Source organism: Zootoca vivipara, chromosome 2 (assembly GCF_965207765.1).
Source record: "Zootoca vivipara chromosome 2, rZooViv2.hap1.1, whole genome shotgun sequence".
Lineage (NCBI taxonomy): Eukaryota > Metazoa > Chordata > Lepidosauria > Squamata > Lacertidae > Zootoca > Zootoca vivipara.
The window spans coordinates 53,877,304-53,901,175 of NC_142584.1; the positions used below are offsets into that span (position 1 = coordinate 53,877,304).

Consider the following 23,872-nt stretch of genomic DNA (forward strand, 5'->3'; position numbering starts at 1 on the left):
CATCTGCAAAGCCAAGGTTGCCTATGCCTGCTCTTGAGCCAGTGGGGTGGCAGAAGTTGTGGTAATGTGTCATTTTTACTGCATGTTATAGGCACTTTTTCAGAAGTCCACACTGAATAATGCTGTCCAATATGCAATACAAATTCTGCAAAGTATGCAGTTTGAGTATTTGAAAGTGAAATGCATCTGTTTCGGGATTATGACCCCATATCAGGAAACTAGCTGCTTGAGTTATTGAAAGTTTCATTTAATCAGTTATTCATTGAATTGTTCAAATGAGGGGTAGCGAACAACTGTGGCCTCCAGATGTTTCTGACCCACAGTACTCATCATTCCTGATAATTGGAAATGTTGACTGGGGTTGATGGTAGTTGGGGTACAACAAATTATGGAGAGCCATAGGTTAGCTGTTCTAGCGAGGAAGTTTTGTTGTTGTTATTCATTAATATCTGGCATTAAGATAGTGTATGTTAAGAACAGCCTATGTTAGTAAAAATTCTGTAACAGATAGTTTTGAAAAAGTAAATTTGTATAGAGGAAAAAGCTAGCTGAAAATATATCCCATAAGCTTGAATTGTTTGGGTTTTGTATATAAGAGAAACTAGTTTTAAATTGTAATTTTGGGGTAGAATATAAACATTTAAGCTACTGAAAACATGTCTTGAAAAGAGTTATTCTCATAACAAATCCTCAGTATGAAGTAGGTTACTTGTGGGGCTTCAAAAAGGCCTTGTTCTTGGTCACATAGGTGGCATAATGCATTCAGTGTATTAAATGTTAAGAAAAACATGCTGAAAATGTGGAACAAAGCAAGACAACATAAATTATAATGATAGGTATATTTTAAATGGTCATGTTTTGTAATGTTTCTTGGCTAATAAAAAATAAGGAAGCTTCAAAATGGTGAAAGATAGAAAATCAAGTGGGGATCACAATCTCTCCTATAAATTCCTTAAAGCAGGCTTCCTCAAACTTGGCCCTCTAGATGTTTTTGGCCTACAACTCCTATGATCCCTAGCTAGCAGGACCAGTGGTCAGGGATGATGGGAACTGTAGTCTCAAAACATCTGGAGGGCCGAGTTTGAGGAAGCCTGCCTTAAAGAGAGATTGGTGAAGCATCCCGTGTTTTGTGGGGAAAATTGGTTTGCATGTAGTAGGTCCCAGTTTCAATCCCAGCATCTCTTGGTAGGCCCAGGATAGATTCCTGTCTGAAACCCTAGAGAGAGTAGTTGCAGAGACAGTACTGAGCTAGAGGGTACCAGTGGTTAAACAATGGAATTATTCCAACTCCCATCTGTCCTAGCCAGCCTGGCCCAGTAGTCAGGCATGATGGGAATTGTACATCAATAAAATCTTGAAGATCACAGATTCCTTATATCTGATCTAAATATTACATTCAGCTACCAGAGCATATAATCCTCACCATCATCATCATCCATGTTGAATTACTGAAATATGTTTTACAAGGTACTGTGTTTGAAAACAGTCCAGAAGCTTCAATTAGTGCAGAATGTGGTTGCCAGACTGTTGACTGTTGAAGGTTGAAGGCAAACTGATCTTGTAACACCAATTCTGTTCCATCTGCACTGGCTCTGAGGTCACTTCAAGGGACTGATTTTGACCCTTAGATATTTATTCTCTTGTTGAAACTTTTTCATAAGTTAAATCAATCAGTCTATACAATTTTATCATTTGAATCACATATGTTTTCTTTTTTACCATTCTGAAATGAGATACAATTCATGTTCTCCGCTTGTCTCTTTTCCTAGTTTCCCTACCCCATGCTTCAGCTGTCAACCTAGAACATGGACTACGATGACAGCTTTCCTATCCTAAGGGCCATGTGTGCCACCCTTAGAAAAACAAATTTCCAGACTGCTGTCAGACAGCTAATATTCTAGGTCTGTGTCACAAACCAAAGGTCCTGTGCCACCAGGACAGACTTTCTAAGAATAGATGTATTTTTAGCTAGCACATATGGATAAATAGCTTGCACATATAGCTTGCTGATATTTTATCATAGGTTAGTTAATGAAGTATTTGTGTGTGATAGGAAATGCTATCTAGGCTAGAGAATATAATTAGGTGGCTGTGGGAGCAACGTCATTGAATACCTTGACTCTTAATGCATTCAGGCACTCAGCACATTAGCACACTTTCATGGTCTCTTGCATTTTAATTTCCTCTTGTTAAAAAGGTCAGTAGTGGTGATTCAAGGCTGAAATGAAATGAAAGAATGTGGTTTTTGTATGTGAAACCTGTCACCTTAAGACTGTCAGTTGTCTGATTCTAATCTGCCTTTTCATTAAATAAACAGTCCATATTTTTGTATGACTATTTTATTAGTTACATGGATATAAGCCTGCCATCTTCCAGATCAATTCACACAGTTGACAAAGCAGGATAGTCTGTGAATGTCCATGTGCAATAAGAATGGTTATTTATTAATCATCTTCCACATATGTCCCAAATAATGCACAAAATATAGCAAAAACAGTTGCAAAACAACACAAAAAAACAACAGAAGATTAGTTATGAATGATACCTATGTCAGCGATCTATTAACCCAGCTGAGAAGGCTTAAATGCAAATACTGTAGCTAGATGGGAGAATACCGTATTTTTCCATGTATAAGATTATTGTTTTTGCTAAAAAAAAATTAGGCAAAATTTGAGTGTCATCTTATACATGGGTAGTGAATGCAGAGGGGGGATGTGCAATGAATGGTAGCAACAAGCAGGATATTGGCAGCGGCGATTGGGTGGGTGACTGGTGGCGGCGGCATGGCCTGCTGGCGATTAGCTGTGGCTGCGGCAATTGGGCAGGTGATTGACGACTGTGGTGAGGCAGGCAGGGTATTGGCAGCTGCGGCAAGTGGGCGGGTGGACTGTTGGTGGCGGCGAGCAGGCAGACAATTGGCGGCTGCAGCAAGGTGTGCGATCGGCAGTGGCTGTGGCAAGCGATTGGCAGTGGCAGGCAGGCGGGTGAGCGATTGGCGGAAGTGACCCCCCACTCCCCCAAAAGCTAAACAATTAGTTTCTTTTCTTAATTTTGTGTTAAAAGAAATAGGGGTCATCTTATACATAGGGACATCTTATACACGGAAAAATATGATATCTAGGAAGCATATGAATTACAGAATAGTGAGAACTCAATACGTAGTTTTATTTTAGTATTTTTTTCATTTCTATTAGTGCATATTAGTATTAGGCAATATGTATCAGCTTTATTTGCATGATAAGCTTGTGAGCTAGGGCAATTATACAGTAGGGAGCAATGGCTGAAGTAAGGGTTGCCCAGCATCACCTGGTGAGTTAATGGGACTTGAACTGTCACTTGAACAGTTAATGAAGCTCTGTCACTGTTCACTGGGCTACATTGACATTGGCAGCAAGATGTGTGGGAACTACCTATTTGTGTTTTGGTCCAGTCCCCTGTTAAGTATACTTGGTATATATGGAGCAATTGTCCCCCTATAAACCCACAGTTATAAGGTGCAAATAAATATTCTTGAAAAGATTTGTCTGTTTGATGCAGGAAGTCTGGAGCCAATAAAACAAAAAGTGACTGTATTCCAAAGAAATGTGGTTGGCAAGTAGCCCGGTGCAGAGCTAATTTAGCAATCTAGGAGTTGGCTTGCTATTCTTGAGTAATTTCAGGATTTGTTTCTTATACTGATTAGGCCAGGAAAATAGAGGAAAATAGGTAGGGGAGACAGTCTTTCAGACTGGGCATCAAGTAGCAGAGATATAGGCAACATGAGAAGTTGTTTAAATGAGGTCCATTTGGATGTGCCATAGAACCAAGAAGAGTAGAGTAGCTAGAATGAGTAGAGTAGCCAGAATATATAGAGAAAATCACTAATCCTAGAGTTGTAACTTGCATGCAGTATTAGGAAAAAAAAGTACTGTTCTTGCAATAAATACAGCTTTAGGGAAGGCAATGGACAGTAGGATCTGCAAGGTTTCTAGTGGTAAGGATAGCAGTAGAACAATATTTCATTGTTCAGGCAGCTGAACAAATAATTGTGTGTTTGCAGCATTATTATAAGAATTCTTGATGCAGGTAATGATTTGGCTGGAGAGGGCAAATCTGCTCCTGGAAAACATGTCTTTGGTTTACACAATCCCTCATTTGAAACATTCACAGTTGAATAAATATGCTATATTATACTGAGTAAACATGGGCTCAAACCTTATCCTACATTTCATTTTCACAACTGCTACCATCTTGTTACAAATTCATCATATCAGTGCGGTTCAACATAGTGAGGTATGAAAGGCAGCTCAATATGTTTGGATAATAAATGTGATGTATATAAAATAGAGGCAGAGATTTATGTTAAAAATGGCAGGCAGTACAAAGGTTGCTTGTCTCAAATAGGGCATTTGGTGCATTCATGCACCTCATTTCAGCTTTGGAGATTTATTAGTCTGTTTTCTTAAAAATAACTCATGCAGTCTCTTTCACCCACAATACAAATTCTGTTTGGTACCACACTGTTCAGCATGGATGTTGCCAACTACTGGTTTATAAAGAGGAGGGACCAATATGCTTCTAGCAGAATCTATTACAATCTGAATTCTTTTAGTTTATAAAGAGAAGAGGAGTAATTTTGGATTCACTTGCCAACTGAACATAAAATACTGATTCTGTCTTGAGGGAAATGTAGCTCTGCCTACAGTGATAACTACTCATTCGCTCAGTCAGAAATATAAAGCCAACTTTTTAAAATGATATCCAATAAATGTATACTGCATCTGAATTTTATTTTCTTTAAAATAGCAAATATTTTTAGATTTCACTGTAATAGCATCCAGAGAAATGGTGTTGGTGTTATGTGGTACAGTTGACCATGCAAATGAGATTCAGCCACTTGTTAAATGAAGTTGCGGTCCACTGAAGAGTCTAGTCCACTATTTTAACTTTTAACTTTTAATAAAGCCTTGCTAATGGATGCCCAAATAACATCCATGGCAACTTTCACCTACTTCAATAGGTACTGCAGCTTTAGCCCTTCTCGAAGAAACATGATCTTGCTTTGGTGAATCATGCCATGATAACATTTCAGGTTAGAATGTTGCATTCTACATGGGGTTGTATTTGGAAACTTGCAGCTGGTTGAAAATATACTTGCTACCATATTTATCTGGTGATTTAAGCATCTTTACTGGTTTTAGGTTTGTTTATGTACATAAGTAAATCTATAAATCAGGGATGAGAAACTAGCTCTCCAGATGTTGCTGAACTCCCAACTCTCTTCAGTCCCAGCCAGCATGGACAGTGGTCAGGGATGATAGGAGTTGTAGTCCAACAGTATCTGGAAGACCACAGGTTTCTGACTCCTGCCCTAAATGGTCTGGGATATTGGTATCATCTGCTTCCAATGAACCTCCAAATAGTTAGGATCTTTGGAGCCTCTGCTTTGAACCTCACTGCCTTCAAATATGAAGGGCGTGGCTATCTAGGACAATGTGTTCTCTGGGTGGTGCCCTAACTGTGATACCCCCTCCCCAAAATAATTAGCCATGCATTCATGCACTAGATTAAAGGGGGGGTTGTGTCCCCCCTTTAATAACTTAAGTTTTTTGCATCTCAGTTAATGGCCAGTGCATAATTGTTGACATATTTCATTAAATGTTTTATTTTGTAACTTGCTATGGAAATCTTACAGGCAGAATATAAGATAAAATATTGGCAGATATGTCATGGATATATTTATTTAAAGATAAGTTGACTATGTGATGATGTTGGCTAATAGGCATTTATGTCTGCTCACCTTCAATGTTCTAGAATGGTAGACATGCAGGTGCTACTGAATTTAGTATTTACACACACACACACACACACACCAAATAGAATACCTAGGAGTTAGTAAATGTAGGTTGTCTTGCTTCAGAGCTGCCTTTGTGATTACATAAAGAGGTCATGCAAGTATATGCCAGGATCTCATCTAATGTGCTGACAGAAAGCCAATTAATTCTCAGCCAGGGGATTTATTTTTCCCCCTTTGCTTTCTTTCTTTAATATAAGCAGTCTGACATTCTGGCCAATCTGTTAGCTGGCTTTTGAAACTACTATTCAAATCTGGAAACTTCCTAATGTCCTTGGAACATGTTCACTAATTCGCATCTGCTGTTCTTTAGCAGGTGTTCAGAAAAATACTACTTGCAGATTCTCAATCTGAGCACATTGCTTCTGTTCACAGTTATGATTTTCTCTTCTTTTAAAAAAGAAATACAGTTTTAAGCTGGTTGTTTTGAAACGTGCTAAATTCAGTTAACTCAAGATGTGCTTTAAATCTTTCCACTGAAGAGTCTCTTCTTCTTATACAACATTTGGAGCAGAGGCTCAGATGAACACAACATCTTAATAGCTGTCATTCTGCTTCTCAACTAAATATTTTATTATTGTAATTAAATTACAGATAATCATTTCAGGTAGTGGTTCCTCCCTTATATTTATTGTGTTAACATTTTTGTATTATGCCAAACACACTGTACGAATAATTGTTGCATAATGTGATAGTAACAGATGTTTGCAGAATGTATTTGCAAAGAAGCATGTGGCAGCAGAGGCTACTGAAGTATTATTGTTTCCCAGCACTGGAAAATGGAGGCGTTTAGGCTACAATGTGGAACCACTTGCATACAAAGGATTTATTATTATTTGATCCAATTTATGAAACACTTCCCATAAAACATCTCAGAACAATTTCACAGTAAAAACATAGCCAATGAAAACAATTCCATTATATAAAAACAATTAAACAATTTCATATGTAAAATTCATTTCCTACTCAATACAGGTATAGCCTAGGATATTGATCTCCTTTTGAAAGGCTTGTTTTAAAAAGGAAGGCCTTTAATTGGCACCAAAAAGGCAATAGAGACTGTGCCTATTTGATGTATAAGAGGAACGAGTTTCAAAGGTTAGGTGCCACCACACTGAAGAACAGATTTATATATCTTATGGAATACATCTCTTGATAAGATGATATCTGCAAGAAACCCTCATCTCTAGAGAGAGATGACCAATTGAGTATGTAGAGGGTAGGATACTCTTTTAGCTTTTCTGCTCCCAAGAAGTGTAGGAATTTGTAAACCAAAACCAACACCTTGAACTTAGCAAATTGGCAGCCAGTGCAATTTTTACATGCACAGGTTTTCACTGTAAGTTGTTTTCCTAAACTCAGTGAGGCTTAATATGTAGTTGGTAACTGACAATATTTCAACCAAATAAAAAATAAAACCAACGTATATTGCGTTTTCTCAGCCAGCATTAAGTTATATCAAGTTAAACACAGCATGAATTGCTTGAAATTGAAAGCCTATTTAACTTCCCTTACATTGCACTTTTGCTTCCAGCTTCCTGCAGACCTGACCAAGATGCATCTCACAGATGGTCAACATCCACAGGTGACACATGTCCCCTCAAGTCAGTCTGGTTGCAGCATTGCTAGTGATTCTGGGAGTAGCAGTTTATCTGACATCTACCAAGTAAGTCCAAAATTTGTTTTAACATTCTCATAAGAAGAGGAAGGACTTAAATGGTTGAACCCCTGTATGCTAGCAGAAGCATAAGATTGCTATCATGTACTTTTAAAGTTGGACAACGCAATGAATAAAGTAATATGTTGGGTTCAGCAAGAACAGAGGAATATTAAAGTTTTGATTTGGAAGATAATGATGTAGTTGGCTTCAAGTTAAAATCTTACTGAAATAATAATAAAATCAGTGTTTGTGATAATATGTCATTATTCAAGTGATACCTGGCTATTGTAACCAATGGAGGTTTTTTCCATGTCTAAAGAAGCAATGTATCAACTGAGATTTAGGATACAATCAGAGGTGTTTGGTGTCCTGAGTCCCAAACCACTGAACACTCACTAGCAGGGGTGGAGGAAGCCGCTGCGGCACCCAGGGGTGGCGCGTCACCACGCGGCGTACATGTGTGACGTTACCATGCACGCATGCGCACTACACACATGCACGCTGTGCAGCGCCGCCGCTGGCAAACCGCTCCAGCGGGACCCACATACATAGAGTCTATGTACGTGAGCTTTAAAAAAGAAAGACAAAAGAAAAAAAGATTACACAGCTGGGTTAAACATGTCAGATTCATAGAGATGAACCTTGCATTTCTAAGCCATGGAATACCTTGGGAAATGTCCTAGAATATTTCCAGCCCCATGTTGTATAGGAGATTCATGTAGTGGTGGATAGAAAATGACCAGACTTTTCCAACCAGAGTTTTCACAAGGTTAGCTGATGAGCAACAAATTGCCCACCATTTGTGTTTCCCCTGAAGCCTTTTGGATGTGCTGTATTTTTATTTTTTATATATAATACTGTAAAGGAGTTGTCAAAGTTAAGAGGCCTGATTAAGGCTGAAGTCCTATGTATGCTTATCTAGCAGCAAGTCTACTGTAACTGGTTAGATTTCAACAAGCATAGAACTAGGTGGTAAGACAATATCCAGCAGATCATGAGTCTTTCATAAATTACAGGGTAATTTCTCTATTAGTCTGAACACAATCCAACCAAGTTTTAAGGAAAAGTGGTGGGCAGGGAAAGCAATAGAAGTGGGAAAGATTATGTTATTCCTCCTTGCTACTTCTTGCTCCTGAAATCACTTGTTCCTGTTTGGTTCTTGTTATGCACATGTGCATTTAACATTTAGCTCCACCCCCTCTTCCAAATTAATTTTGTGGAGTAGGTCACACAGCTTCTTTGATATAGGCTGGATTCTATAAAAAGCAACTTAATTATTTCACTTCTGTTTAGTCTGTATCTAAATACATCTCGGAGGTTATTTTCATCATTGATCCACTATAGGTGAATAATTAATGTTCCCTAAAGTACATTAAGTGACAGTGGATGACCTTGGCATAATTGATATGCTTTAATTGTTTTGTCATCTACTACATCTACTGTAGATTTTCCCTAAGCAGTGCACAATGATAGACTGAGTTTTAAAAAGTAATGTTAAATAAGGCTTATTCCATCCAAATGTACATAAAATCAATTAACAGAGTGTATCAGAATATCAAAAAGTCCATCTATAGTCTCCAAAGATTGTGTGCTAACATTCCAAAGTCTACATATGCAGGATGCATGCATTTACATGGATTATTATAACTTTTATCTGATATCCTTGATAATGTATGTATTGAAGCTGACACTTTTATGTAATCTCTGTATGGTTGGGGGAACCAGCTGTTAAAGTAATGGTTCTGTCACCTCACACTATTGCTATTAAGGATGACTGTAAAAGAAGTCAGTGAATGTAACCCCATATCTATTTTGAATAGACCCAGGACCTCAGTTTTAAAGTCCAAGGTGTAACAACTCTCTGGTCTATGATTTACTTACAGATGTGGAGAAACTGACCTATGCACTGCTTACTTGAACTGAATGTGGCACAGAGTGAATGTTTTTACATGCACAATAAATTATGTGTAGGGTTGAGGTCTTTTACAAATGTTAATTTGACAGCATAATCCTTGCAGCAAACATTTTAAATAAATATTATCAGTACTGTTTCAGAAAAAGTTATTACTTTCTTAGCTCATAATCAATGTGTCTTCCTTCTATTTCATGTTTACAACAGCAGAACTGGAATGTTTTTATTGCTTTCCATCTGCTGTATAGGTTGATAATCATGTAACTGAATCTCTTTCTGTTGTCATGTAGTAAGGACATTTGTTTCCATATTTATTTGCCCTCTTTAAATTGCTCAGGGCACTTGCCCTATAACCATATGTTAACAAAATTGATCTGCAACTGGATTTCATCATAGCTAATGCATAGCTGCCAAGTTTTCCCTTTTCTCACGAGGAAGCCTATTCAGCATAAGGGAATTTCCCTTAAAAAAAGGGATAACTTGGCAGCTATGAGCTAATGGGACAGATACAGTATTTGTTCTGTCCATGCTGATCACCGCAGCTACTGCTTTGTGTGAATTTGAGACTCTGATCATTTGATCGTTTTTTCTGCATCAAAATTATTTATCATGAAATTACTAGACCAAAATATGTAAGTTTTAGGGAGTTGTTGCGGCTACTCCCAAGTAAAGACGCTCCAAGATGTCTTTAAAGGTTTTATTGTGCATACTATTTACAGTGCAGAGATAGCAGAAAACATGACCTCCTAGTCACTCTCAGAATCCGGCAATGGCGCCCGTCTGCTTTGGGGCTAGCATAATAACCTGGGCACCCCAAAATGCCGCACCTTAGCCCTGCGTTTGGGCGCGCGCCTCAGTTCGGGTGCCGGAAGGAGGGGTGCCCCTTCTTCCCTTTGCCAGCTGTGCCTGGGCTCTGACGCCTCCCTGAGCCATCGCTCCTCCACTTGTTGGCCAGAGTGGTGCAGGGGCTCTGATGCCTCGCTGAGCCCTTCCTCCACCATCCGTTCCCCAGAGCGTTGCCAGGGCTCTGATGCCTTGCTGAGCCTTCCCTCCTCCATTCCGCTTCCCCCTGACCCGCTGCTAGCGCTGTTGCTGGGCGAAGTGCTGGTCAGGATGATGGGGGGAGTCCCCTTGACAGGAAGTTTCATGGAACTTACTGAAAGAGGATGTGGTGGCTACAAAGGTGTAGATAGATTCCTTTGTGTATCTTATCTCACAGATATTAAAATAAATATTATACTTGGGACTCCAAGTGATCTCTCAGTTGCCTCCATCTTCTTTGGTTAAACACTACTGATGCTCTAAGACTGGATCCCTGAATAGCCATTTACATTTTCTGAATGTTTCTTCTTTCTCTGAAGAAGAGACTATTCCTTTAATATATAGATCAGGGATGGTGAATTAGGTCCAGCTGGACAGCCGAATCCAGAAGTAGCCAACCTGCTGTAGACCACTTTGACAGGTGGGTGGAGGGCACCTGTCAATCACCAAAGAACATATAACATCAGATTACTTAAACTTTAAACTATATCTGTAGAGAAAGAATTTGAAGTTCAGTGTGCTCAGTCAGAAGCTTTTGAAAGTTCTCAGATACACATGAGAGCAAAAAGGAGCTCCCAATGTTCTTGAATGTTATCTGAATTTACTTTACAACTTTTGGTTGCTTTTACTGTTCTGATTTAGTGTTCCATAAATTGAATTGTACCTTTATTACAATATTATTATTATTTTAAAAATACAAGCTACTGTATAAAGGGTTATTCTGATTGACAAAACCTTTTGTCAAAGGAAATGCTGCTGCATTGTACAAAGTGCTAAATTGTACAAATGCTAAATCATTCTATTTTTAAACTGGCACTTGACCTTACTTGCCAGGAGTTTTCTATATATATTAGCCATATAGGAATCAAATGAGCTGCTGCTTAGATGGACTGTTGAGAGTCTCTTGAAGGGCTGAGTTTTATGTTACCCACATATTCAAAGAAACTCTGAACCTTTCAGAGAACAAGCTGGATCTGCTGAGGTCAGCTAACCTTGCCTAGCTTGAGTTTAAATTTACCTGCATCATATGACATGGCCTAGTTGCAGATAATAAATGCTTAAATCACCAACTTGCATTGATTTTATGTACAGGCTACTGAAAGTGAGATGGGAGATGTAGATCTAACTGGTCTCCCAGAAGCACCAGTTGATTCTGAAGACGATGAAGAAGAAGATGAAGACATTGACAGAACTTCAGATCCACTGCTGGGGCGAGATGTTGTACGGGAATGCCTTGAAAAGGAACCTGCTGACAAAACAGATGATGACATTGGTAAGACATAAAAAGAAAGTACTTCTACATAGTTTCAACAAATTATCCCTAATAATCTAGTAATTTGAAAGTTAATGACAAGCTGATATAGTAGCTTATTTTTTACACACACACACACACACACACACACACACACACACACACACACACAGTGCCAATCCTTATGTAGCCAAAGTGGCACCATTGGCATATATGAGAGAGATACTAGCAGGCTTGGGAGAACCCTAAGGTTTGCAGAAGTATATTTAAATACAAAACAAAAGAATGACCCCTCCCACAAAAGAGCCCCAGCCATTTTGGTTGACATTTGGAGAGGGAGAGAATGGAACTGAGAGTCCTTGAAGAGAGCGTGTCTGTCTGGCTAAAACTCTGAACTGAAACAGTTCACGTTGCTTTGTTGCAGGTCTCACTTGTATAGACATTATCTATTTACACATATTCCCTATGTCTTTTTTAGCTATAGCTAACCTCATATATTGCATAAAATATATAGATTGTGTGTGAATGTCTAGGCAGGGGAAGCAACCACCCACTAAATGTTATCAATTCCTATGCATATAGGACCCAAGCATCTTGTTCTTCCAAGTGTGCAGATTGGGCCAATCTAACACTGGACTGCCATTTCTTATTCACTTATCTCCTTGTGTACTATTAACATGGGGTTGGATCCAAATAACTATGAGTAATAGGACAATAGTTGCTGGCACAGTTTTGCAAAGTCTTTCACAAGAGTTTGCATAATGCTAAAATAGCTCTATAGCAGTTCTCATGCTTCTGCTTTCATAATAAGTTTCATTTTTTCTCATTCAAAAGTCCCATTTTTTAGTAGAAGATGCCTTTGCATGCGGAAAGTCCTCTTTGATTCCAAGTCATTGTAGCAACTCTTCTTAACTAACATAAATTGATGAGTGACACAAATACAGATTGAAATCCATTTTTGATATATTAAATAATACCAACCTGCATGATAGTGAAACTTAACTAAATGTTGCCTTGCTTTGTTTCTAACATATATTTATTTTTGTTCTTATAGAACAATTACTGGAATTCATGCACCAGCTTCCAGCATTTGCAAACATGACTATGTCTGTAAGGAGAGAACTCTGCTCAGTGATGATATTTGAAGTTGTAGAACAAGCAGGAGCCATCATTCTTAATGATGGGCAAGAAGTAAGTATTGCATAATGCATGCCATGATCATGTTGCTATATGATCATCAAACACCTATAGTACATATATTTTTGCCATGCAGATAAGGGTGAAATGTTTTCAGTTTTACAGCATATGTAGCAGTTCATAACTCCCCAGTGTCATTGCATATTATCAAAAGCTCCAAAAACATTTCATGGGTTTTTATGACCCACTGCTAGCTTATTTCAAATGTCAAACCATGTTTCTATCCCTTAGATATACACCTGGTTTGTACATCATGGTAACGCAAACTATGGCTTAGTGAAACTGTGCAAACGTGGGCTCCCAGAGAGGTGATTGCAGCTGTTTTGTTCCTCCCTGGTCTTTTTTATTCCTGAATCACAATGATCTGGATCTGGGCTCATGGTTAAGTTCTCTTCTCACTAGCCATGAGTTTGTAACTAAGATGCGCCATGCGAACCAAGCCATAGTTTCTCAGATGAACCTGATGAATGTTTTGAACTCAAGCAACAATACCCATCCTGAATCTTACATTAGGATGAGAATCCTAATTAAGGATTTCTGTCTGAATATCTCATTCATCTCTGTGTTTATTCCTGATCAGGTCATGGAAGATGGGTACCGGTTGTTAACATTACTACTAAATTAATCATTTTTATTGTTACCCCCATGGTTATATTGCTGTTGCAGAGGCATACTAAGCATCCATTGAGCCTTCTGTTTAGCTTATTGTTGAGACAGTTGGATGCTTAAGATAACTGAAATGCTTTTATTGGGTTTTCTTTCTAGCTGGATTCTTGGTATGTTATTTTAAATGGCACAGTGGAAATCAGCCATCGAGATGGGAAAACGGAAAGTCTCTGTATGGGAAATAGTTTTGGGATTACTCCCTCTCTGGAAAAGCAATATATGAATGGTGTAGTTCGGACCAAAGTAGATGACTGCCAGGTAAGATAACTTCATAGTAAAACATCCTTCCATTTTCTCATTAAAAATTCTATTTAATTAATCATTCTAGAAATAAAATAGTGCAGTTTTGACTAATGGTAACCACTTACAGCTTTCTTGCTCATAGCATAGGTTATTCAGCAAACAGGAACCACTGCTTTCCCTATTTATATATCAAAGTCTGCTGAAATGAGCTCAGGACAGTTTTACTTTTTGAATTCAAGTTCTCCTCTAGACTTCTTATCTATATGTATCAGTTGTAGTAATCTCCGAAGGTATTACAAAAATAAATAAATTATGAGGTTGAACAAGATGGAAACAGATTGATTTCTAATTACATTTTCCCATAATTATGTTATATGTCTCTAGGCTTGACTGATGGATTTTAAAAAACAAAACAGTTTGCTTGTGTATTTATACCCCTCTATTATTTTGGATAGTTTGTATGTATAGCCCAGCAGGATTACTGGAGAATTCTGAACCATGTTGAAAAAAATACACACAAGGTTGAAGAAGAAGGAGAAATTGTTATGGTGAAAGAGCACAGAGAGCTGGACCGCAGTGGAACCAGGAAAGGACACATTGTCATTAAGGTGATCAAAAACATAACCTTACAAAGAAGTTGCTTTATTATATAGCATTTTTCAGTTTCATAACTAAGTGATCTAGTTTCTCATTTTCATAGAAGTTCAGTTCTTATGCAGTCAAATGGCTATATATTGTAGAAATAATATGCCCCTGGACAATTAACATCACTCAACAATATAGTCTTTACAGACATAGATCTGAGTTGTAATGCTATATTGGTATGCAGGAAGTATTATGAAAATAAATATGTGTCTAGGATGAAAGTTAGGAATATGGCTTGGTAGTGATATTACAAAATGGTATGTTGTTTTTGTGGAATTATTTTATTAACTGCCTTCTATTGTTTTTAAGGCAACACCTGAACGCCTGATTACACATTTAATAGAAGAACATTCTATTGTGGATCCAACATACATTGAAGACTTTCTCTTAACATACAGGACATTTTTGGCAAGCCCCCTGGACGTTGGGGATAAACTATTGGAATGGTTTCAATTAGACAGTCTCAGGGACAAGGTTAGTTTCTAGATGAGAGATAACCAAACACTGATTGGTAATTTTCTTGTACTGGAAATAAGAAGAGCCTGTGGTATTAGGTCAGTGGCCTATCCAGGCCAGCATCAAGTTCTCACAGTGGTCAACTGGATGCCTGTGTGAAGCCCACACAACTGGCATTCAGATGCAGAGCGTAGCTGTTATGGCTAGTATCCATTGATAGTCTCCTCCTCCTTGAATTTGTCCAATTCTCTTTAAAGCCCCCAGCTGGTGGTCATTTCTTCCTCCTGTGGGAGTGAGTTCCACATTTTAACTATGTGCAATGCCCTGAATCTTTCAACATTCAGGTTCAGGTGTTATGGCAGAGGAAGAAAAGCTTCTCTATCCACTTTCTTCATGCTGTGCACGATTTTATAAACATCTATTGTATTACCTCTTGCTTGCCTTTTTTCTGTATTAAAAAGTCCCAAATGCTATAATCATAAGGGAGCTGCCCCATCTCCTTGATCATTTTGGTTAACTTCTTCTGAACTCCCCCCCCCCCAACCTGTACAATATAGGTACAGTTCTGGCTGCCTTACCTCAAAAAGGACATTGTACAGTTAGGGGGGGGGGAGTTCAGAAATTTGTGGTCTCAAAATAGATTTGTGTACTGGCATTGTGACATTGACAGTTTTATTTTTGGTTCCTTTCCTAAGGATCCATGTCGTAGAATTTGCCATCTTCACAGTTGCCTCACAGTGGGTCACTCTTCCTTACGAAGTCTATCTGAACTTCTTGGTGTGGTGACTTACAGTACTGTGAAACACAGAGAACTTAGAAATCATCTGAAAAATAATGTATTCACTATATAAAAATTGTAGTAATAATAAAGCATGTACATTGTTTTAAATTCAGAGAATGCTGAGAGCAGGCAATATTCCTAAATATTTTAAGGCTGGCAGTATTAATTTGCAGTTGGTAAAAGTTTCTATTGCCTAATAAAAGTCTTGCTTCATCTTTATGCCTAGGTATTTCAGTTCACATCCATGAGCTAGTCACTGTTTTAATTTTCAGCTAAGAGATATCCCAATTAAAATGATTATCACTAAAAAAGAATTACTGTAGTCATAATTAGTATGACCTCAGAAGTTGTATATCATTATACGTTTACACATATAAAGGCATTGCCCTCAGAACAGGAAGTAACATTTTATGCGGTTAGAGAACTTGGATAGATCTCTTGAAAAACATTTTTTTGTTTTAAAGTGACAAGGTATCTGACAGACTGCCAGTTGTGCAGTAATTTTATAGCCCAATTGGCTACTCAGTCAAAAAAATGAAGATGGAAATTCTAGCTTTATTAGTGTAAGTTTCATAGAAGCAGCCATTGCAAATGACAAATATTTTGCAAGGACAGCAACTTTGAAATATTGATTCATAAGAAAACCATGGAAGAAAGATAGTACTCCAGGTGTTGAGTTGTAGGCCTGTTCTCTATAGTAACAAAGATAGTCATTTTATTTTTTAAAAAATGTATAAAAGCACAGACAAATTGGCTAATAGAGTGGAAAGGTATATAGTTGGTACAAAAGCCACTTGAATGGTTGTTAGTGCCAAAACTATGAAGAATAGCAACCTAATTTCCTCTTACAAATAAAACTTGTATTAACTTCACATATGTACTTGTTCTTAGGTTACCCGAGTTGTACTTTTGTGGGTGAACAACCATTTTAATGATTTTGAGGGAGATCCAGCCATGACACGTTTTTTGGAAGAATTTGAAAAAAACTTGGAAAATGCGGTAGGAACCTAAATAAATTGAATTTTGTGCTGCATCATGCATTTTTAAAAGCAACTCTTACTATATCAAAAACATTTGTAGAAGGTTTTAACTGAGCACTGCAAATTTCTTTCAAATGGCTTTTTATTATAGAGATAATACAGATAATGCTGTTTCATGGCACAGTTATGGGTTTATGTGATCAGGCGATGAGGTAGTTCTGTGTAATTTCACCATTACATGATTTGGTGTCACCTAATTCTAGATGGGAGATATTCATGTGTTTGACAATTTACAGAAAATGAAGGGGCACCTCAGATTACTAAACATCGCCTGTGCAGCCAAGGCAAAATGGAGACAAATCACATTGCAGAAGCCTTCTAGAGACTCCCCACTTTTCTTCAGCCTCCTTGGAGGAAGTGAAAAATGTTTTGGTATTTTTGTGGAGACAGTAGAACCAGGAAGCAAAGCAGCAGAAGCTGGGCTTAAACGTGGTGATCAGGTAAAGTAAAACCCGGTGTCTCATTTACAATCATATATGTATCTGCTTTGGTTAAGTGAAGTATATACAACCAAAGAAATCGACTTCAGATATTTGTTGTGTTGGGCTGGTTTAGAGATCTCGGCTAAAACCACACTTTTCATACCACATCCCTCCCATGTTCCTTGGTTTGTTTAATGATGGTTCGACCTGTTTTCTAAATCAATAGTTTTGCCTCCATAACATGATGAGAAATTTATATTGTGAAAAAAAACACAAATTATTCTCAGGGTTGGTTATGGTAGTCAAATGGAAATATAACATTTGAAAGTGAAATACAAAGATACGTAAACAGTCTAAGCAGGGGAGCAATTCTTTCTACCATGATGTTTTGTAAAATGCTGCTTTTGTAACTTCTAAGCAGGGTGGATTTGATTTAAATCAAACTGATTTAAATCACGATTTAAATCACGATTTAAATCACTAGTCAGTACGGCTTGATTTAAATCACAGTTTTCTACATAAAGACTATTTCTTGCTGGTATAACTTTAATATGCAAGTAGATGAAGATTTTTAGAATAACAACTTTTCATATTAGTTTTTTATCCCCAGTTCAATAGGTTAATCATTCATATTTGGACAACTTTACTGTTGTACTTAGGAAGGAGAAAAATAATCATTACCTTAATAATAACAATTTAAATAGATTTATTCAACTGAAACAATAACATTACAGCATATGTTATTTGCTTAAACAAACATCTATGTTTGTTAACTAATTTGGCTAAACAAAAACAAAATATATATATTTTAAGAAACTTAGACTGTCAGCCCAGCCTACACATGAAAAACTTAAATACTGTCCACTCCAAACAATCAGAAAAATATTGTTTCTATTCTATTCACTGAACTTCTTGAAACTTAGCACTGAAGGGGTTGTTTCTGTATTCATAGGTTTGTAGAACAGAGTTTCTCAACTCTGTTCATGTTATAACATTTTTGCTGTGAAGAAGAGGCATGTGATCTCTGTTGAGTCAAATTCAGTTGTGAGAACTGCAAAAGAAAAGCAAGCATCTGTGATAATATCTTGTAGGCAGAGAAACTGCCCAACAAAAACCTCTGGAAGAGCATGACATTGTGAATGGATTAATGGAATTTATTTACCCCCAAAATTAAACATATACAACCTTATTCTACATAATTAAAAAACTAATCTTTATTTCATGATGGAATAACCTTTGGATGGTAATATATTTTCCTCAAAAAGCATTTTATTTAAAAAAAATCCAATTTAAATCAAAAAAATCGATTTAAATCAAAAAAATCCGATTTAAATCAAAAAAATCTGATTTTTTTGATTTTTTTAAAAAAATCATTGATTTTTATCCACCCTGCTTCTAAGGCATTAAATAAGTCTGGTTTCAAAACATTTTTAGAAGAGAGCTGAATTTCAAAAAAAGTGGATTAAGATTCCATGTTGGTAATATTCCGTCTTTCTTTATAACAAAATTCTCTTGTCCTGCATTATTTTAAAGGTAATGGAAGTAAATGGACAAAACTTTGAGAATATTACATTTGCAAAAGCCACTGAAATCTTGAGAAACAATACTCATCTTTCCATCACTGTAAAAACAAATATTTTTGGTAAGTACCGTTGTATAAGTACCGTTGTATACTTTGAGGGTTTTAGTGAGTTCATGAGGTTTTTTGACAGTTTTTTCCTTTAAAATTTAGGAACTGCATGCATACACACCCATTACATTCCCAAGCTGCTTCTGAAGCTCCCACCCACCCAGTTTTAAATTTCCTTTATACACCAAAGGGATGGTGGAGGAAGGTGCTGGTTAAGAAATACAGTAAGGCTGTCACTTGTGTGTATTCAGCTTTAGGCATGTGGCAAAAAAAGAAGGAAAGGAAAGGGGGCAGGGCTCTGCGAAAAACAGCTTTAGCAGCCCCATCTGTCATTGAAACTAATGTGCTTTGGTTGTACGCAATTTTGGCTTTATGTGCGACCCCCACAACATAACTTTCACATAAATTGCAGGCTTACTGTATGCTCAAATCACTCTTGGTGCACAGGACTAGTTACAGTTTTAGGACACTGTCCTCATCTTAAAGGTCTATACAAAATCCTGAATTTTGTCTACTGTGGCACTTCAAAAGTGATGGCCTACATCTAGAGGTGACAGGCCATACAGTAAAGCTTCACATTTTAGTCCAACATAAAATTTCCTATGGGACTTTGAACTTCTCTCTATAAGTGGTAACTATTACTTCTGCTTTTTTGGACCTGATTCTCCCTCCTCTCCCCTTCTATTTTGTCACAATCTTTATCCAAGTATGCTTTTCATATGTTTGATATCAACATAGAAGTCAAAATATGTCACAAGTGCAAGCCACCTTAAAGGGAAAAAATTGTAATGGTGAAATATAGTTGAAGTGATCATTGTGTCCTTCCTGCCCGCTTCTGTTGCAGCCTTTGGAAAAGCTACTCTTGTAAGTCAGGGTATCCTTCGCATGGGATATGGTGCTGGAAATTTGTCTGGGAAGGGCTAATCAGTGAAATATCGGCACCCCCTGAATGAGTAGAAACCATAGTGAGACAAGATATTTGAGATGTTTTTACAAAATGAATTGGTCTAATTCATTGTGCGGCTATTGATGGATTCCAAGTTTCTTTTGTCAAATGTAATGGCTTCAAGGTGCTTGCCTTGTTTTTGCTCATGAAAATTCATGAATGTCTTCTGAAGTCCTTGGCAGGAGTTTTATTTGCTGATTTAATGGCTTTGTGTTTAACTCTTTCCCCCATATTCTATTATCCAAAGCACCACCCAGACCCTACTGCTATATTTTAATCTCTTATTCAAATCTACACGTCATATAGCACAACTTGATTTTACATAGCTGGAGCTGTCCAAGAAGCAAAAATGTGAACGATCAATACTTAATTGCTTGTAGCATTTGCAGCAGGGGAAAAGCATTTGAACTATAAATTATATGGCGAATGTAGTCTTAACTCTGCAACCTCAGATGCACAATAGAGGGAGCCTCTTAGATAAGTTAAGCCACATCTTTCCTATTACTTTAGTGTGCTCTTACTCTGGTTTTCACACTAAAATAATTTTTAGGAGATAATGGCTGGGATCCAAGGGATCTTTTGAATCCCATTCTCACACACTCTTTAAAACATCAACCTGAAGGTTGAGGATATTCTAGAGCCGCATTCTGTGAGGCGCAAGAGACTGCAAATCAGAATGGAAAGTTCAGCCTTTGCTTTTTTCTCAAACCTCTTTGGATCCTGGCCAGTATTTGATCACTAGTTATAAGTAATATATTTGAAGAAAGATATTGGATTAGGACTGCATTGAATAGTCTTTTAGGATAAAATGAAGTTGTTATGTATGAGAATTCATTGTGAAAACTATGTTGAAGTAACCCAAACCTTCAACAAATCTTGCTACTTAAGTTAGGGGAATAGACAAGGAAGGGCAAAGAGCAGAAGAGCTAAGGTCAGGTTTTCTGTCTAAATATGATAGGCCACCTTGGTGTTCAACAGAATTACAAACCAGGTTTTCCTGGGGATATTTGTTCTTCTTCAGATTGGCCTAGATTTTAGCATGGCACCACATGCAGACTGGCTCTCAGATGGTTCAGCTTAGAGATGGCTATTCATTGATTTGTTATACATCATACATACCTCAAACTGACATTGACCCATATACATCTAAAAGCTTTTAGACGTAGATTGTGTATGGAGAAATATAATGATATCAGGAATGCATTTATAAAAATTATAAAACTTGTTAATAATTTTATACTTGTTTGAATAACCATACTACTTATATACCCATATGATGCATTGTACCACAGCTTCAAGCACGTGTTTCTTTTCTTTTGACTTTTCTCCACCTTTTCTCCACTTTATTTTTCTACTAAAATAATATTTCTCTGTTGAAAATTTATGTTTTCAATAAAACATTAATTTTTTTTTAAAAAAACTGACATTGACCCACACCAAAGCTTCTATAGAGTTTTGAATCCTAATGTTCTCTTTCATTTTTGTGCATCTTAAGCTGTGCTCTCTCAAGGTAATATATATGCTTTAGGATTTCGGCCATTTGCTGCAGATTTGGATCATTAAAAGCAAAATTATTATAAAATGGAACACATTTTTAAATGTTCCTTTTTAGGATTTAGCATAATCCTAATAATAATAAATAGTAATAATAATGGGTGAATGAATGTGTAACATTTTGACTTTTCTTTTCTACAGTGTTCAAAGAGCTGCTTAGCAGGATAGGGCAGGAGAAGAATGGAGTTCCTCATATTCCAAAAATTGCAGAAAAGAAAAATAATCGCTATTCCATCCCAGATATTCCTGGAGATGTGGAACAGATGTTTCCACGCGAGAAAGGAAACAAGAAAATAAAAGCAAACACTGTGTCTGGTGGAAGAAACAGAATCAAGAAAATTTTAGACAAGACGCGATTCAGCATCTTACCTCCGAAATTGTTCAGGTTTGATAAAATACTTTCTCATAAACTAGGATTTTTCTACAACCCTTTCTACAACTAGACAAGAAAAGACTATATCAGCTCTCTATTGGTGGAAATACAATTTCCTTCCTTTATAGCTGCGGGCTGTGACAATCCCTCTCTTTCACTTGTGCTGCACTAGGGAAGGCAAGTGGTATATGCCTTGATCTATGCTGCCTAATCCCAAACTCCACAAGTAAAAGTCTTTTCTGATCATTTCAGCACCAAAGGCACTTCCGCACAAGGGCTGTTTCCTTCTCTGTGCCCTATTCCCAGGCTAAGCTTTTGAGTACATCCCAATAGCTTTTGGCGAGAAGGCTCTTCTACTATTAGTGAATGGAGAATATCTGTTGGCTGGATTTGAGTATATTTATAATTTTAAAATTGCCCCGGAGCTTCCAATTCCTTCTCACTCTCTCTCATTTCAAGCCACTCTCCTTTATGAAAAGCAAAAGCAAAGTAGTCATTGCTTATTTCTCTCTTGTTGTTTAATCTCCTTTATTTGCATAGAGTCTTTTTTTTGGCTAACTATAAATTGTATAAATTTGCTATTCATCTTGATAATCACCCCTCAACAATAGTCACCAGCCATCTAGCAGTCATGATCCCCCACCCTCACTACATTCTTTTCCTCCTTAGAAACAAACTATGTCCATTATTTGACCTCTTTGGCTGTGCTTCCAAGGGGTGTGTGCACTGCAAATCAAACCTAGTGTTTCTTCATCTAAAGTGACTGACAGCTTAGTCAGCTAACCTGTCCTCTAGTATGCCCAGGAATAGTTGGAGTTTAGTTTGCCAGACATGTTGAAATCCCACTAACAATAATATTAAGAAGATTGCTGATTTGTGAACTAGATGGTGCATCCCTTCATCAACATCCCTTTCGTCTTCCTTGTCTAGGAAAATTTCCAACCATCTAATTTTATTACTTGCATTATTCATTGTTATTTTTTGTTCGTATCTGGAACATTTTGTAAACCAATTTAAATAAGCATTCTGTGTTTCAAAAGAAGTAGTCTATTACTAGAGAGTCAGATAGAGCTTCTAGAGAAAGCTCCATCAGTTACAGACAGTGCTAAGACCTACAGTTTTTCTCACAGCACTCATTCTCTATAGCTTTTTGCACATCAGTCTGTGAATAGTTACTCTCTGTAGCTTGGTGTTTTATGACCTAAGTTATTTTACATTGCTCTATTAATGGCTTGTGACTGACAGAATAATAATTAAAAAAAACCAGGCAGAAATAGGATGAAGGACTCACTTATCCCTACTGGAAATATACTTTTATTACCTGGTAGTGCATCCCATGTATTGACCTTGGTTTTGGCACCTTTTTGAACCAAAAAAGTAAGTCTAAAACCACAGTTGTATTATTGTGAAGTTCAATTATGAGATAGTTTTCTCTCTTGTGCCTCTGTGTAGTCACACGTATGGGAATGTGTACAGTATATACTTACCCTTATGCAGAGCCATATTGACTTTTGTTCTGGTCTTGCAGTTTTTATTTATTTAATTAATTTAGTCAATATATGTCACATTCTTCCTCCCAAAGGAGCCCAGGTCACCAAACACATTACTTACAATATCATTAAAAACATCTTAGCTGAAACTGGACCTTTCAGAATATGATTACTGGGACTAACCTGTGCTTAACACAACGTACCTTCTACTTTTGTACTCACTGTTCTCATGTTGCTACTGTTACCATGTTGTTATTATGGTTCATTGTTTTTTAATTTACAAAAACTAAATATAAAACTTAAGAATAATTAAAATAATAATGAGGGTGACAAATGCACCTCATCAGAGAGGGCATTCTGCAAATGGGGAAAAACCACTGAGGAGGCCTTGTCATGGGTCGATGCCAACTAGGCAGCACCAACAAGGTCTCACCTGCTGATGGTACAGTCTGATATGGGTGATATAAGGGAAGGTGATATTTTAGGAACTTGGGCTCTAATCCACTTAGGGTTTTGTATGCTAATACTTACACCTTAATTAGGCCCAGTAGCTCACTGGCAATTTCAGGACTCAAGACCTATGGTCCCATCAGGCTTTCCCACTTACCAGCTTAGCAATTACACTCTGTACTAGTTGTAGCCTCTGAACCATCTTCAAGGATAGCCCCATATATAGCACATTATAGTAGTACAGAAGGCAGATCACCAGATCATGGACAACTATATCAGTC

The 23,872-nt window shown here is 37.3% G+C and overlaps 1 protein-coding gene across 7 annotated transcripts in view; it reads left to right on the top strand.

The window, feature by feature from the left end:
• The window catches only part of RAPGEF6 (Rap guanine nucleotide exchange factor 6), a 125,207-nt gene that overhangs the window by 63,608 nt on the left and 37,727 nt on the right, over positions 1-23,872 (top strand). For all 7 annotated transcript variants that reach the window (XM_035105425.3, XM_035105429.3, XM_035105427.3 and 4 more), the window contains exons 7-16: positions 7,368-7,499; positions 11,539-11,719; positions 12,753-12,889; positions 13,661-13,819; positions 14,260-14,412; positions 14,759-14,923; positions 16,578-16,685; positions 16,963-17,166; positions 18,682-18,790; positions 21,420-21,663. In XM_035105425.3, the coding sequence (XP_034961316.1) occupies positions 7,368-7,499; positions 11,539-11,719; positions 12,753-12,889; positions 13,661-13,819; positions 14,260-14,412; positions 14,759-14,923; positions 16,578-16,685; positions 16,963-17,166; positions 18,682-18,790; positions 21,420-21,663 (1,592 nt within the window). The remainder of the gene's footprint in view (positions 1-7,367; positions 7,500-11,538; positions 11,720-12,752; positions 12,890-13,660; positions 13,820-14,259; positions 14,413-14,758; positions 14,924-16,577; positions 16,686-16,962; positions 17,167-18,681; positions 18,791-21,419; positions 21,664-23,872) is intronic.